Source organism: Pavona decussata, unplaced genomic scaffold (assembly GCF_977016875.1).
Source record: "Pavona decussata unplaced genomic scaffold, jaPavDecu1.1 SCAFFOLD_353, whole genome shotgun sequence".
NCBI classification, from domain to species: Eukaryota; Metazoa; Cnidaria; class Anthozoa; order Scleractinia; family Agariciidae; genus Pavona; species Pavona decussata.
Window position 1 is genome coordinate 1042153 of NW_028145734.1, and position 12539 is coordinate 1054691.

A 12539-nucleotide genomic window follows, 5' to 3' on the forward strand; every position below is an offset into this window, starting at 1 on the left:
AAAAAAAATCCGTTACCAAATCTTAATACTAAGGAATTTAATTACCTTAGTCTCCACCGTACGTTTCTTCTCGATACATTAACCCTGTTCCGCAAGTTTACATCAACATTAATATTAACATTTTTATATAGCTCATACTGTCATTATTACATTACGCACTTTTAATACAGTGGAACCTCGATTTAACGAACCTCTATTTAACGAAGTCCTCGATATAACGAACGATATTCTATGTCCCGGCCAAAGTTACAGTAAAATGTATGGAATAGAACCTCGATATAAAGAATTCTTCGATATAACGAACATAACCCGGAAGCCCAAAAGTAAAATCTACCTCGATATAACGAATTACAATGTCAACACGCGACAGAAGATAAACGCTGATCAGATCAACACTCTGAAAGTGTCGTTTTTTTGTAAACAAAAACTGCGCGTCTGCTCAAAAGTCAAAATAATTGCTACTGAAAGTCACCATGCTTAATGAATTGCATCTCAAAACGCGGCACCTCTGGGTGACGAAAATTGCATTGAATTGCGTGACAGAAGTCACCTGTGTTGAAAATCAATCATTAACTATGACCTCGATATAACGAACATTTTGGTCGTTTCCCCTCAAGTTCGTTATATCGAAGTTTTCGATATAACGAACCCTCGATTTAACGAACAAATTTGGCCGGTCCCCAGCGACTTCGTTAAACCGAGGTTCCACTGTACAACCATATAAAAAACTAATCACTATTTATGGGCTTGTTTAAACACGAATGTGTTCAGTCTTGATTTAAAAATGTGCACGCTCATGAGCTTTAAATGAAAAGGATTCAGACTAAAAGCTGTTTAGAAAATACAAATGAGGTGTCCCTAAATTCACAGACTAATGAAGTTTGTTTTTGCGTTAAACTACTGGTTTAAGTGATATCTTCAATGTCCTCCCCACCCCCCTTCTCCACGGATCGTCTTTGAGTAGAACGTTCGCGACTCTAAGCTGGTAATTTGATGACAATCGTATACATCAGGCGGTTGGTTCATCGTCCGGTGCATTCCAAAGGAAGGGAGGACCTGGCAGACCGTTTTCCTTGCTGTAAACAGCGCATTTCTTGAAATCACACGGCGCTGCGAGCCAAGCGTACCTCAGGCCTTTGGCTTCATACTCAAGTGGGCAATAACCACGCAATACAATCCTGCTAAATGCTGTTGCAGTAATTTCAGCCTGGGTAAATGTTGTTTTTGTTGGATCTTGGAATGCTACACAGTAGTACTAGGAGCAAGAGGAAATAAACACAGCAATTCTTAAGGACGGTGCATACTTTTGTTACTGCGCATACATTCTGTGCATCTTGAGATACTCGGGTTTCCTATGGGTGGTGCCCACTAATACAGGGATACTTTTGCACGGTTTAAGGTGATTCCACTGAATTGCATTGCGCATCCTTGCTGCGCATAATTTGTCGCGTCATTTAGCGCGCGCACGAGCGCGCGCACGCACAACATTGCGGGATTTCCTTGAGGTTAAGGTCGGCAGGAAAATAAATGGTCCTTTTCTTCTAAACGAGCACGGTGACCCCCATTTTTTATTCAACAAAATTAAAGAAAATACGACTCTTTAAGTTATATGCCAGTTTCAATAATTTTTCATTATTCAATTTCGAAAAATTATTGTGGAATCACTACTACGATCAATTTTGGACGTTTCGCGGGAAGCGTACAACCGCTCGAATGTCCCCTATTATGCCATAGGATTAATTTATTTAGCCACTTTATGGCGTTTTACTACAAAGTTACAGTACTGTTATAAGAAAAATGCTAGTATTTCATTGTCAGTACTAACTTTCTGGAAGTAGTGGGCACTGATTCTCGCTGAAGACTAGCTCTTTTAATATTGAGGTCACATGCCTAGAAAATAGTGAGATACTACAGCCCTCTAGGGTGAAAACAAGCACGGTGACGCCCTCTTTTTATTTTATTTTTCTGATGTACTAGATATACTTAACATCTGTAAGGATTTTCAAATAATTCTCATTACAAACGTATTTTCGATGGAATCACCTTAAGACGATGCGGAGAAAGCAGAACTTAGCAAGTGCTCTTGGTATCCGAACAGAAAATTTGGGGTGACCATGCATTTTACAGAGATAATAAAGCTTCAATTTGGAGAAAAACGCAATACACTGCTTTGTATTTTACTGCTTTTTAGAATAATTGCTGTTTAGAATAATTGCTGTTTAGAATAATTGCTGCATTGTTTACTTGTTCGCTGCTTTGTATAAGCTTGGGTCAGTTCGCGCGCGCACATGCCTTAAAATTCACGGAGGGGAACGCAAATTGTCGAAAACTCGGCTTTATCAGGCACAACGCGCAGGAATCGTGGCTTCTCGTCTATGGCTCATGTGCTATTCTCAATCTTAACCTCCCTCGCTCGTTTCAGAACCTGCGCGTTCTACGATGGACTAACGCGTTTGATGTCCGTGTTGTTTGGTTGTCAATTTTTCTCCAAAGCGAATTGGTATTTCTAGGGATCGAAGGGTTAAAACTTGATTCAAACTCCTTACCTCAAACCCATCCACAGACCGTACTTCAATGCCTCCTTTACCAACACTCTCGTGATGGTACTCGACAGTTAGAATCCAATATGTCGAATTAGCCACTGAAGTTATGATCACATCAAGAACAAGTGGACCAGAGTAATAAACATCCAAATCTCCGTAAGCAATCGCTCGTCCCGCAAGTGCTAAACGGAAGCCAACATCTTGCTTGTCTGGAGGGTGAATGCTGCCGTAGATGGAAGATTTATTGCCCAAGTCCATAGCAACTGCCATGAACACGTTTTGCTCTCTGAGGTTTGGAACATAGCCATAATTAGCTGTCTGGGCCCAACGGATGACGGGAAATCCATCAGCGACCCCATAAACAGATGAGAGCTGAATAAACAAATAAATAAATGCCAGTCACGAGAGGAGAAAAAGTTACTTTTGTACCTTGTAACAGAGCCCGCTTCTACCCATCACGAACTCGTAGCAACCATGATTTTAAGCTACAGTAAGGCCGCAGACGTTTCGTACTAATTGCTTTAAATACACCCTTTTTAATCGGTACGTCATTGAATGGTTCTCTTCCGACTAATGTTATCAGTAAATCCAGCATTAATTCTTTCAAAGTCGCCTTCTTAAGTTATTTACGCTCGAAGTAGCATTAATTAAATCAATATCCCCTTTTTGAGTTTTCTTGTGGATAGTCTCAGCTTATTGTATGTGCAATATATTCTAAGATTTTTTTTTGGTGTTTAAGTTTTATATTCATGAAAGGAGAGTAGCCCTAGAATGGGAATTAAGTTTTTTTTAAGGGCCTCTTCATATGAGCCTGATAACTGGGCTGGCCCGGTAGGCGGGACGAATTTTGTTTCCTGTTCATATGGGAAATTTAATCCCAGTTACTCAGATCAAAAATGTCCAAAAGGCCCCCCAAATACCCGTGGAAGCGACCTGACAAGCCATTCGCAGTTGAAAATGTTTCTTCACGGACAGTCCCGATATCCGAGCTGGAGTGTTCATATGGGAAAAAATTCCAGCTCGGTTAACGAGATCTCGGTCGCAAAAACCGAGATCTCGATAACCGGGCCAGCCCGCCTTCTCATATGAACACATCGAAATTTTTGTAAAGAAAAGAGTGGCGAGGCGAGATCTCGGAACCGAGCCAGCCCGGTCGACTGGGCTGATAAGAAGAGGCCCTAAACCTTAATTTCATATTAAGGAAGTATGAAAATGGTACAGTTACGTAAGACAGATAACTACTCTGTTTGTTCTGTTGGTCGTTTTAAATCAATTCCCATTTTTCATTTTCCATGAGTTATCTGCCATCTCTGCTGTAAAAATGGCCATTGAGTTTTACTCATTCTTCAGCTCTTTTTTACTCTGGAAGGAACTGAGAAGGTGAGCCCTGCAGGAGGATGGAAGGACGGAAGGAATAAACCCTTTAAGCCCTATCAGTGGTCAGCATCAAATTTCTCCTTGTGATATCAATGCTTATTCAACCCCTGAGGTCATGAGAATTAAGGATATGATCGTCCAAGGTGAATTTTCTTGATATTTTGATAACTTCTCCCCAGGACTATTATAAGAAAAATATGGGGAGAATATGGGAGAATTTCTTCCTTGATATTAGGGGTTAAAGGGTTAAATTAAGGAGTGAGAAAGAAGCTGGTGTAACAAACGTGATGGATCACTTTCACTACTTCAACTACCAAAGGTCTTCGTTACAGTCTGGCGGCCCTAAATGTACAGTCTCAACTTTCAGTTCTCTCAGAATTCCCTCGTTACTATCCGTATGTCTTCCTTTTATACCGTAGTATTATGAGTATTGCTTTACACGCCACCGATTCGCACGAAAACCGTCTCTTAATCTTAATGCTTGCAAATAACCGTCCTACATGTTAGCCCGTGTAATTCGCATATGTCAGGCTCCTTAACCTTGGAAGGAGAGGAAAAGAGGCCAGGAGAAGGGGGGGGGAGGAAGAGAACAGGGAGAGAGGAGACGAGGCAGGAGAAGGGTAGGAAGAAAAAATGAAGCACTTTGAACAGGAGAAGGGAGAAAAGCAGGAAAGAAAGGAAGGAGAAGGGAGAGGGGGTGGGGAAAGGAAGTGAGGGAAGGACGGTGGCAGGGGGAAGGGAGGAGTGGAAGGAGGGCTGAAGAGAGACAGGCAGTTTGACCAGAAGGAGTGGAGGGGAAGATGAACGTTCCCTTGATTGGAGTTAAATTATTCTAACTTAAAATAACTTAAATTACTTACCTGAACAAACCCAAAAGGAAATTCAGCATCCGTGAGCTTGTCAGTGCCATAGAACCACTTAGACCGCCAATCATCGATCATTGCTGGAAACGTACAGTTGTAGGTATAAGGTGCGCCTGCATTGGCCTCGCCTTGGTACCAAATAGCACCATATATGGTCATTTTAAGGAAGGGATGAATCATAGCGTTGTATAGTACAGAGTGTTCGTTGGGTCCAACAAAGAGCTTTTCCTCAGGTGACACGAATCTAAATGAGACAAAAATATTCCTTTGAAGGAATAATTTGTTTTCAAATTGTGGAGGGTCCCTGGGGAACAGTGTCTAGCTTCAGGAAGTTCATCCCTTTTCCAAACAGTCATGTGATATAATTAGTTGCCGAATTTATTTTTTGTCGAAAAATGTGCGGAAGAATGACCTGTCAACATGGCTTCAACGAGTGCGAATGTTCACGTAAATAATTGGCAAAAATAGCCTTGAGCATGAACAGCAGGGCACCGGCTTGGGCATCAGCAAGTACGTCAACATGTAAGAAGAAAACTTTGTCCTCTATTGGCACTTAACGCAGCCAAACGGGTGAATTTATGCCTGCACGGACGACACGATTTCGTTCAATAAATATCAGTATCGTGTTCCCAGTGCGCGGTAAAAATCAAACGCGTAGCCATGACATAGCATGACGGCTAAAATATTGCAGGAAAAAAGTCGCAATGAATAGACAAATTAAGCCCTGGATTGTCGGCTACATGTGGGATTGTTAGCCGTGCGCTGGTAACGAGACTTGCTCGAAAACTCGCGTTGCCTGTGAAAACAAAACATTTTGGCTCGTTTTGCCAGATGTAGCTTTTACAATTTCAAATTCTGGTGCAAACAACCTGCCCGATGGCATTTATTTTGGGGTGAATACTGTACAGTATCCGGACCTTGAAGGAAAATAACAGTTGTAAATGACTTACGCGTCCACTACTTTGTGTCCAGTTATGTTGCAGTGACGCAGGGAGTCTGGTGAGGACCATGATTCAACTGGCGTGCCACCCCAGTCCGTGGCAATTAAGCCGATCGGTCTTTTGAACTGATCATAGATGTTTTTACCATAAAACCAACACACAGCTGAAAAGAATTTCCAGGCACCACCATTGACAGATTCTTGGAAAGGAAAAAAATACAAATTAGATTAGGATTCCACTGATTTGCGGAAGTAAATCAATGGCATTCATACGTGTGAATGATAAGACTAGTGCCACCGACGGCTAAAGGGAACCTCTGTTCCGAAAACAAATGGACAAATTTTAGTTGTCGCCTATTTTCGCTTTTAAATTTCCCGGGCGCGGCAATCTTGGAATTCATGACGTCATGCGTTGCCGCTAATGTTAGTGAACAGAAGTTCTTTTGTGTGAAATTTTAAGCACACTTGAATGTTATTTCTTCTTCTTGAACTAAAACTTAAAATTTAGACACTATTTCCAACAATTTACCGTCCATTCGTTTTCAGAGCAGAGCTTCCCTTTAACAGTGTGCATGGTGCAGTGGTTAGCGCGTCGGACTTTCGATTGGAAAGTCGTAAGATCGCAGGGTCGGTGGTTCGAGGCTATTGTTTGTTTGCTACTGTTTTCACACAGGCATCGCAATACACAGGTACCCAGGCGCAAAATTAGACTGCAACAGCACAGGTTCCAACTACAGAATGCAGGGCAACCTTTGAAGAAGTGTGTACTCGACAGTGGATGAAAGAACAAGGAGAAATCTCTTATTAGACGTAAAATTTTGGGTCTACGTTTTTCTTGTGGCTCAATTGGCTTGGAAAGTAGATGAAGCAAATAAGTTAGCCAATGAGGCGTGGCTTGTTGATAGAGTGTTTTAAGAGTGGTCCTGTAATTTATAGTTTAGCCCAACACAGTTTCTTACTTGAAGATGCTACACTCCATGGCTGTTCAACTTGTTGCAGTTCATAAAGAGGCGTCTCTGAGGCAACCTGGCTTGCAGTAAACAGTCTTATGTATGGATAGTGGTCGGCCTCTGCAATGGCTTCTGAAGCATTAACCACCTAAAAATATATTAAAAAACAGAAGGAGGTTTAATATGCAACAGTAATTTTATAGTACAGCAAATCAAATGCGAGCGGGCCATCCAAAAATACCTGTTATATTACAGTGTAATCGTATTTTGTAAAGGCTTTTTTAGGGGGCTTATAGCTCGTGAGTTTACTGTGCCAGATCCCAACTGCGAGGTTACTCCCCGACATTAATAGTCTCTGCTCTTCATTTTGAGGGTGGAAGTTGTGTAAACAAATAAATTAAAATAAATAAATAAATGTGGACCCAGGGTATATATTCGGAATTTAACGGTCCTGTTATGAAATGAAATGCTTTCCAATGGACGAATTTAATCTACTCCTTTCGGTCTTTAAACCAGGGGTCCTATACGTACTTTAACCTCTGAGGTACATTACCTGGGTTACTGTGAATGCCATGTTACTCTGCCCACTGCAAACCCAAACATCGCCAAATAAAACATCCTGCAGACTCACAGATTTTGTCACATTGCCCACTTTTGATGTGGCTACGATTGAGTGAGGACCCGACGGATCTTGCGAATCTAACGTGATATTCCATACACCTGATCCCTGACGACCTAAGGGTGTATAAACCAGAAAAGCTTAACGTCAGAAGAGTACTTCAAAGTCATCCCAAACTCCGTGCTAATTTGGCAGAAAAACTACTTTTTGTTGCGGCTACTTCAGTATAACCCGCGACCTCGACAACCAAAGAAAAGTCGTTGGAATTACTCCTCCGTTTTGAATTCTGACAAGACTTCAAGGCAACAGAGCAAAGAAATTGACAATTTTACTCGCTAAGAGAAGGTTAAACTTCAATAAAATTGATTTTTGAACTAGTTTAAACAAAGATGAGGAAGCCAGCTGAGGAAGCCATTGCACAATTGAACTTGGCAATGCAAGAGTTGTACTCATGGTGTCTTACTAACAAATTAACACCCCACCCCGGTAAAAGCGAGACAATGCTCATCAGCCGAAAGAGTCATACGGAGCCTATTGCTCCGATCCTTATCGGAGGATACTCTATCAAATGGGTAAACAAAACACGCTTACTGGGGATGACAGCTGACCATAAACTCACCTGGGTCCCTCATACACTCGACCTTAAGAAGAGCTTTGCGAACAAACTATGCTTACTCAAGAAGATGAGGTTTCTGCCAAGAAATGTGCTCCAGGATTTTTCAGATTTGAGGGTTATTTTGTCAAGCGTGAATTATGGCCTTATTTCATGGGGTGCTTGCTGCAACTCCGACATTATTAATTCCTTAGAAAAGCTGAATTGCATAGAGCGGCTAGAATTATTTTTAATGTACAGCGAGATATGGTATTTCATGATGTTTTGGATCGTGCAGAGTGGTTCACTATTCGTTTTTACTATAAACTAGCTGTTTTTAAATGAATGCATAAGGATTATAATGGAAGGCTGCCTATCACCCTAAGCAACTATATAACGAAGAAGCGTAATCTTTCATACTCAATTAGAGCACGCGATTCACTACTGGTGCCACGTTTTAATACACGTTTTCTGATGAAGGACTCTGTCGTACACAGAGGCTCTGTGCTTTGGAACATGCTGACTTCCAAATATACTGATCTTGTTGATACAAGCCATTATAATCTTGCCAAAAATCTCAAAACTTCGGAACTTTTTAAGGCCGTTAAATTCAACGTATCATCAGCCTCGACCGCTAGCTCTGAACTTGAAGATCTTGTATATATTTGAAAGTAAGTCGTACTGATAGCATTTTCATATGCTTTTACATTGCATTTAATTGTATTTAATATTTAGTTCTACTTGTATTTAATTTTGTAATAATGTATTGTACACGACCCCACAAGCTTTCAGTTTTCATATACATCGTGTATAAATAAAGGCAACCTACCTACCTACCTAGATAAAATAGTGTTGTTTAGAGAATACCGTATTGATTTTTGTTAACTCGCACGCATCAATGATTTTGCAAAGCATTACCTGCAGCGAAATTTAAAAGTTTGATATCCTGCAAAAGATGCATTTCTTTTAGTTTAAGCTGACTGGAAAAGTGCCACTTTTTTAGGTTCCGTTACCTTGAAATCTTGTCAGAATTCTGAAATGATACAACGGCTTTTCTTTGATTGACGTCCACCAAACGCAACTTTATCCGACTCTTTTGAAAGTGGAGGATCGCGTGCTATTAATAACTGCTGTAAAAAAACTCCAAGGCTTAAAAATACAAATGGTAACGACAGCAAAGTGCTGAAAGTAGAAGTAAAATTTACTTTACTCCTCATCAAGCCAGCTCAGAACCCTCCAGGAACCAGGGAACGCATTGGGCTAAGGGACAAAATGTTGCCTGGGTTTAAAACGCTTTTTGCAATGTAGCCAAGCAACATCAATACATGACTTTTGTATCATCAGAAGAGCGAGTCTTATTTTGCACGTGTACCCCATTTTGAAAGCTGCAAAACATGATTGTCAGTGCTAGATAAGCTTGTTTATCGTTTAAAATGTACCACCCCATGCAAACTAAAGGGATGCAAAGACTTTGATTCAGAGGAAAGTTCAGATGACTAGAATGGACTTGGGTTATAGCTCATGATGACGAGGATGGGCTTAAAGGATAGTTCATGTGATAAGGATGGACCTGAAGATGATAACTATAAACTTGGAGCAACTTGGATCATGTAAACTTTGGAGAATTGTTTGGTGATAAAGATGGAATTGAAGGATAGCTCTAAAAGTGAAGATGGACTTGAAGTATAGCTCTGATGATCAGGACGGGCTTGGAAGATAGCGCAGTTGATAACTGACGATGGACTTGAAGGATTAGCTCGAAGAACAAGGATGGACTTAGAGACGAGCTCAGATGATAAGGATGAACATTGGAGGATAAATTGGATGATAAGAATAAACTTGGATGAATGCCCCAATGACAATGATGGACTTGGAGGACAACTCAAATGATGACAATGGACTTGGCTCTGACAGCCTTTAGACACTGTTCTTTCAAGTCACATAAAGAACATACCGGTATAATGGGACCTAACTTTGCTTTCAAAGTTATCATGCAGTAATAACAGCTCAATATCTTCGAGGGGGGAGGGGTTGAGTGAAAAACTCAAGGCCTGGAAGTTTCTTCTACAACTTGAGGGGTGGGGCCCAGGGAGGGGGGAATTTTGTCTCATATGATAATATCACAAGAAGTGGTGTATTGTGAGATAATTTCGCACCAGAAAACACTCAGACATATCAGTGTGTCCGGATCTAAAGGGCTGTTTACAGCACAGGAAAAAATGGAGAGGACCTGATAAAAAGTGGTATGGTAGCCTTTGTTTTTGTAAAGAAATACCCTTGGTGTTTTGGACCCATAGGCATCCATAAAATCAGAACAGAACAGGTTTTTCTCTAAAATATTATCAATATTGGTTAATGCACCACTTTTTAATGGGTCCACACAAATTTTGCCTTTCATGTAAACGGTCCTTGTTATTTTAATCAAATAATAACATAACCCCTGATACAATTGGGAAAATTGAAGGGCAAGAGCATAACTGTCTTCAGATAAATTCTAGGCCAATCTCTATGAAGTTATTGCAACATGTTGACATCTTTCTTCGTGCTCCTTCCCAATGTTCATCAAATCCAAAGGGGGTAAATCATCATGAATAAATCAGTAATTAGAAAATCTGCTTCAAAACCATCAAGTTCTCTTTCAGACATGACAGAAGTGATAAAAGCTGCAAATCATCATGGGATACCTTTATTATAGGTGTACAAACACCAAAGACAAGGAAGAGTCCATCACCATTTGGCTTTCTGCCCCATAAATTGGCGACAAAACCATGCAAACTCTTGCGATCCTTCAAACAAAAGCTGCATAGCTGCCTCACAAACTCCAACATTGAGATAAAAGTATGCGAGAAAAAAACAGATCTGTGTTTCTACACCAATAAAAGGGGGGCATTGGGGTCTATTAGAAACCAAAAAACCACACAAAAAATCACCTAAAACCGAAAAACCTAAATATATTTCTATCAAAACCGAAAACCGAATAAAAAACCATCAAAACTGAAAATTTATACACACCTCAATTTCCAAACCCCTCATCGATCTGATACATTGGTGACACGTGGAGCATACAGACTAAACTATATTGATTTCATCACGGTATTTGTGGACGCTTAATGCGCGTGGATCTGACAATTCCTCTTATCTCTGTTTAAATTAGGAAAATTGACAAAAGTCCTTCTTTGAGTCTTTTGGGGAAATTTAGTGATATCGTACAGCGTACGCGGTTGAGGCGCATAATTGCCAAAAACAAACCAGAACCAAATAAGAAAAACCGAAAACCACAATGGATACCAGATCCGAGAAACCGCTTGTATTTAAACCGAAAACCAAAAACCAAATGCTTACAAAAGGAAAAACAGCAAACCGCAACAGACACCAAAATCGAAAAACCTAAGTTTTGAGGTGCAAAAACCTTAAAACTGACCTAAACAAATGGCCTTAACCGAAAAACCGAAAATCCCAATGCCCCCCTCCAATAACAAAGACAAAGTACCACCATTGAATGGATGACTCTACCCTTAATCAAATCTAAAAATTTCTCAAATTGACATATCTGTGACATCACACTTTTGGCCTCTTGGTGTACGAGTTGAAGAGCAATGAAAAGTGCAAGCCACTACCTTAAGTTACAACGTGAGGTCCTGTATGAATGTTTCTTTTTTAGCACCTACACTGTAACAAGACGCCTCGTTCGTGACAGTAATTTAATCCCCAACTGATAGGTCTTGTGATTCTTGTGCAATGACAATTTTTAATATAAACCTTACTTGTCTGATGTATGCTGTGATATTCGAAAATTAAAGCAGAATTATCATTCGCTATAGGTGGATTGCATTTACCATGTTGGTGGTAAAAAAAAAAGATAATTTGTTCACATAGTTTGCATAAACATGGAAGTTAACTCCCAGAGGAGAAAAATCTTATTGTCCCATACCACCAACATCACAGAACATGGCCGCTTTGACGTAACGTGCAATCAACCTACCGTGTAGCACGAAAATTTTGGGGGAGTCTTATTTTGCTGATTAGATTAGAACCCGCAAAATTTTCATGCTACACGGTATACGTTCTGCTGTTGTTTGCTGTTCTACCATATCCTTTCATACAGGTCTACATTTGTCTTTGCGAAAATGAAATGTCACACTTTGAGGTCTGGCCCATGATGCGTGGATATCAAAAATCAATCAAAAGTACTGTACATGTACTACATGCCAAGATTTACACAATGACAAACTTATGCTTTTTCAAGTACTTGTTCCCGTTGTTTAACAGCATTAAATTACCTTCTAGAACGTTAGTCGTCTGAACGGAACTTCCCATACGAATCTCAACCATTTGTCCGACTTCACCGAATCCCCAAACCATGGCGCTGAATGGCTTCGCCTGTAAAACCATATGGTCTCCATAAATATTGGCGAAGCGAAACGTTACTTCTGAGTTGACTGCTTCACTATCGGCACGAACGGTTAGACAAACAACTACTGGCAAGTCCACTACAAGAACTATCAAACAAAGCTTTGCAAACAGCATTCTGAAAGGAGAGGAAGCCATCGCAAAACTCGCGTGGACGAAGAACTCGTGACTCAAGAGCGTGGTCACGTTGGGTCTTTTTTCTGTCACGCCAACAACATTTGCAAAACACGAAAACCTCTGGGCTC

General features: G+C 40.5%; 1 protein-coding gene across 1 annotated transcript; it reads right to left on the reverse strand.

Moving 5' to 3' along the window:
* Positions 1–20: 20 nt before the first annotated feature.
* On the reverse strand, positions 21–12477 carry LOC146453082 (sialate O-acetylesterase-like). The gene is made up of 7 exons (XM_085097066.1): positions 12165–12477; positions 7227–7408; positions 6683–6821; positions 5734–5923; positions 4781–5027; positions 2547–2915; positions 21–1255 (listed from the first exon to the last, which is right to left on the reverse strand). Exons 1-7 carry the CDS (start codon positions 12430–12432, stop codon positions 1010–1012), a joined length of 1641 nt encoding a protein of 546 aa, XP_084953192.1. The 5' UTR covers positions 12433–12477; the 3' UTR covers positions 21–1009.
* Positions 12478–12539: the final 62 nt, after the last annotated feature.

Coding starts and splice junctions, on each gene's coding strand:
- LOC146453082 (XM_085097066.1), bottom strand. CDS start 12,432: ATGGCTTCCTCTCCTTTCAGAATGCTGTTTGCAAAGCTTTGTTTGATA. Junction 5,924..6,682: donor ATGGAGTGTAGCATCTTCAA/GTAAGAAACTGT, acceptor TTCCTTTCCAAG/AATCTGTCAATGGTGGTGCC. Junction 5,028..5,733: donor GGACACAAAGTAGTGGACGC/GTAAGTCATTTA, acceptor TGTCTCATTTAG/ATTCGTGTCACCTGAGGAAA.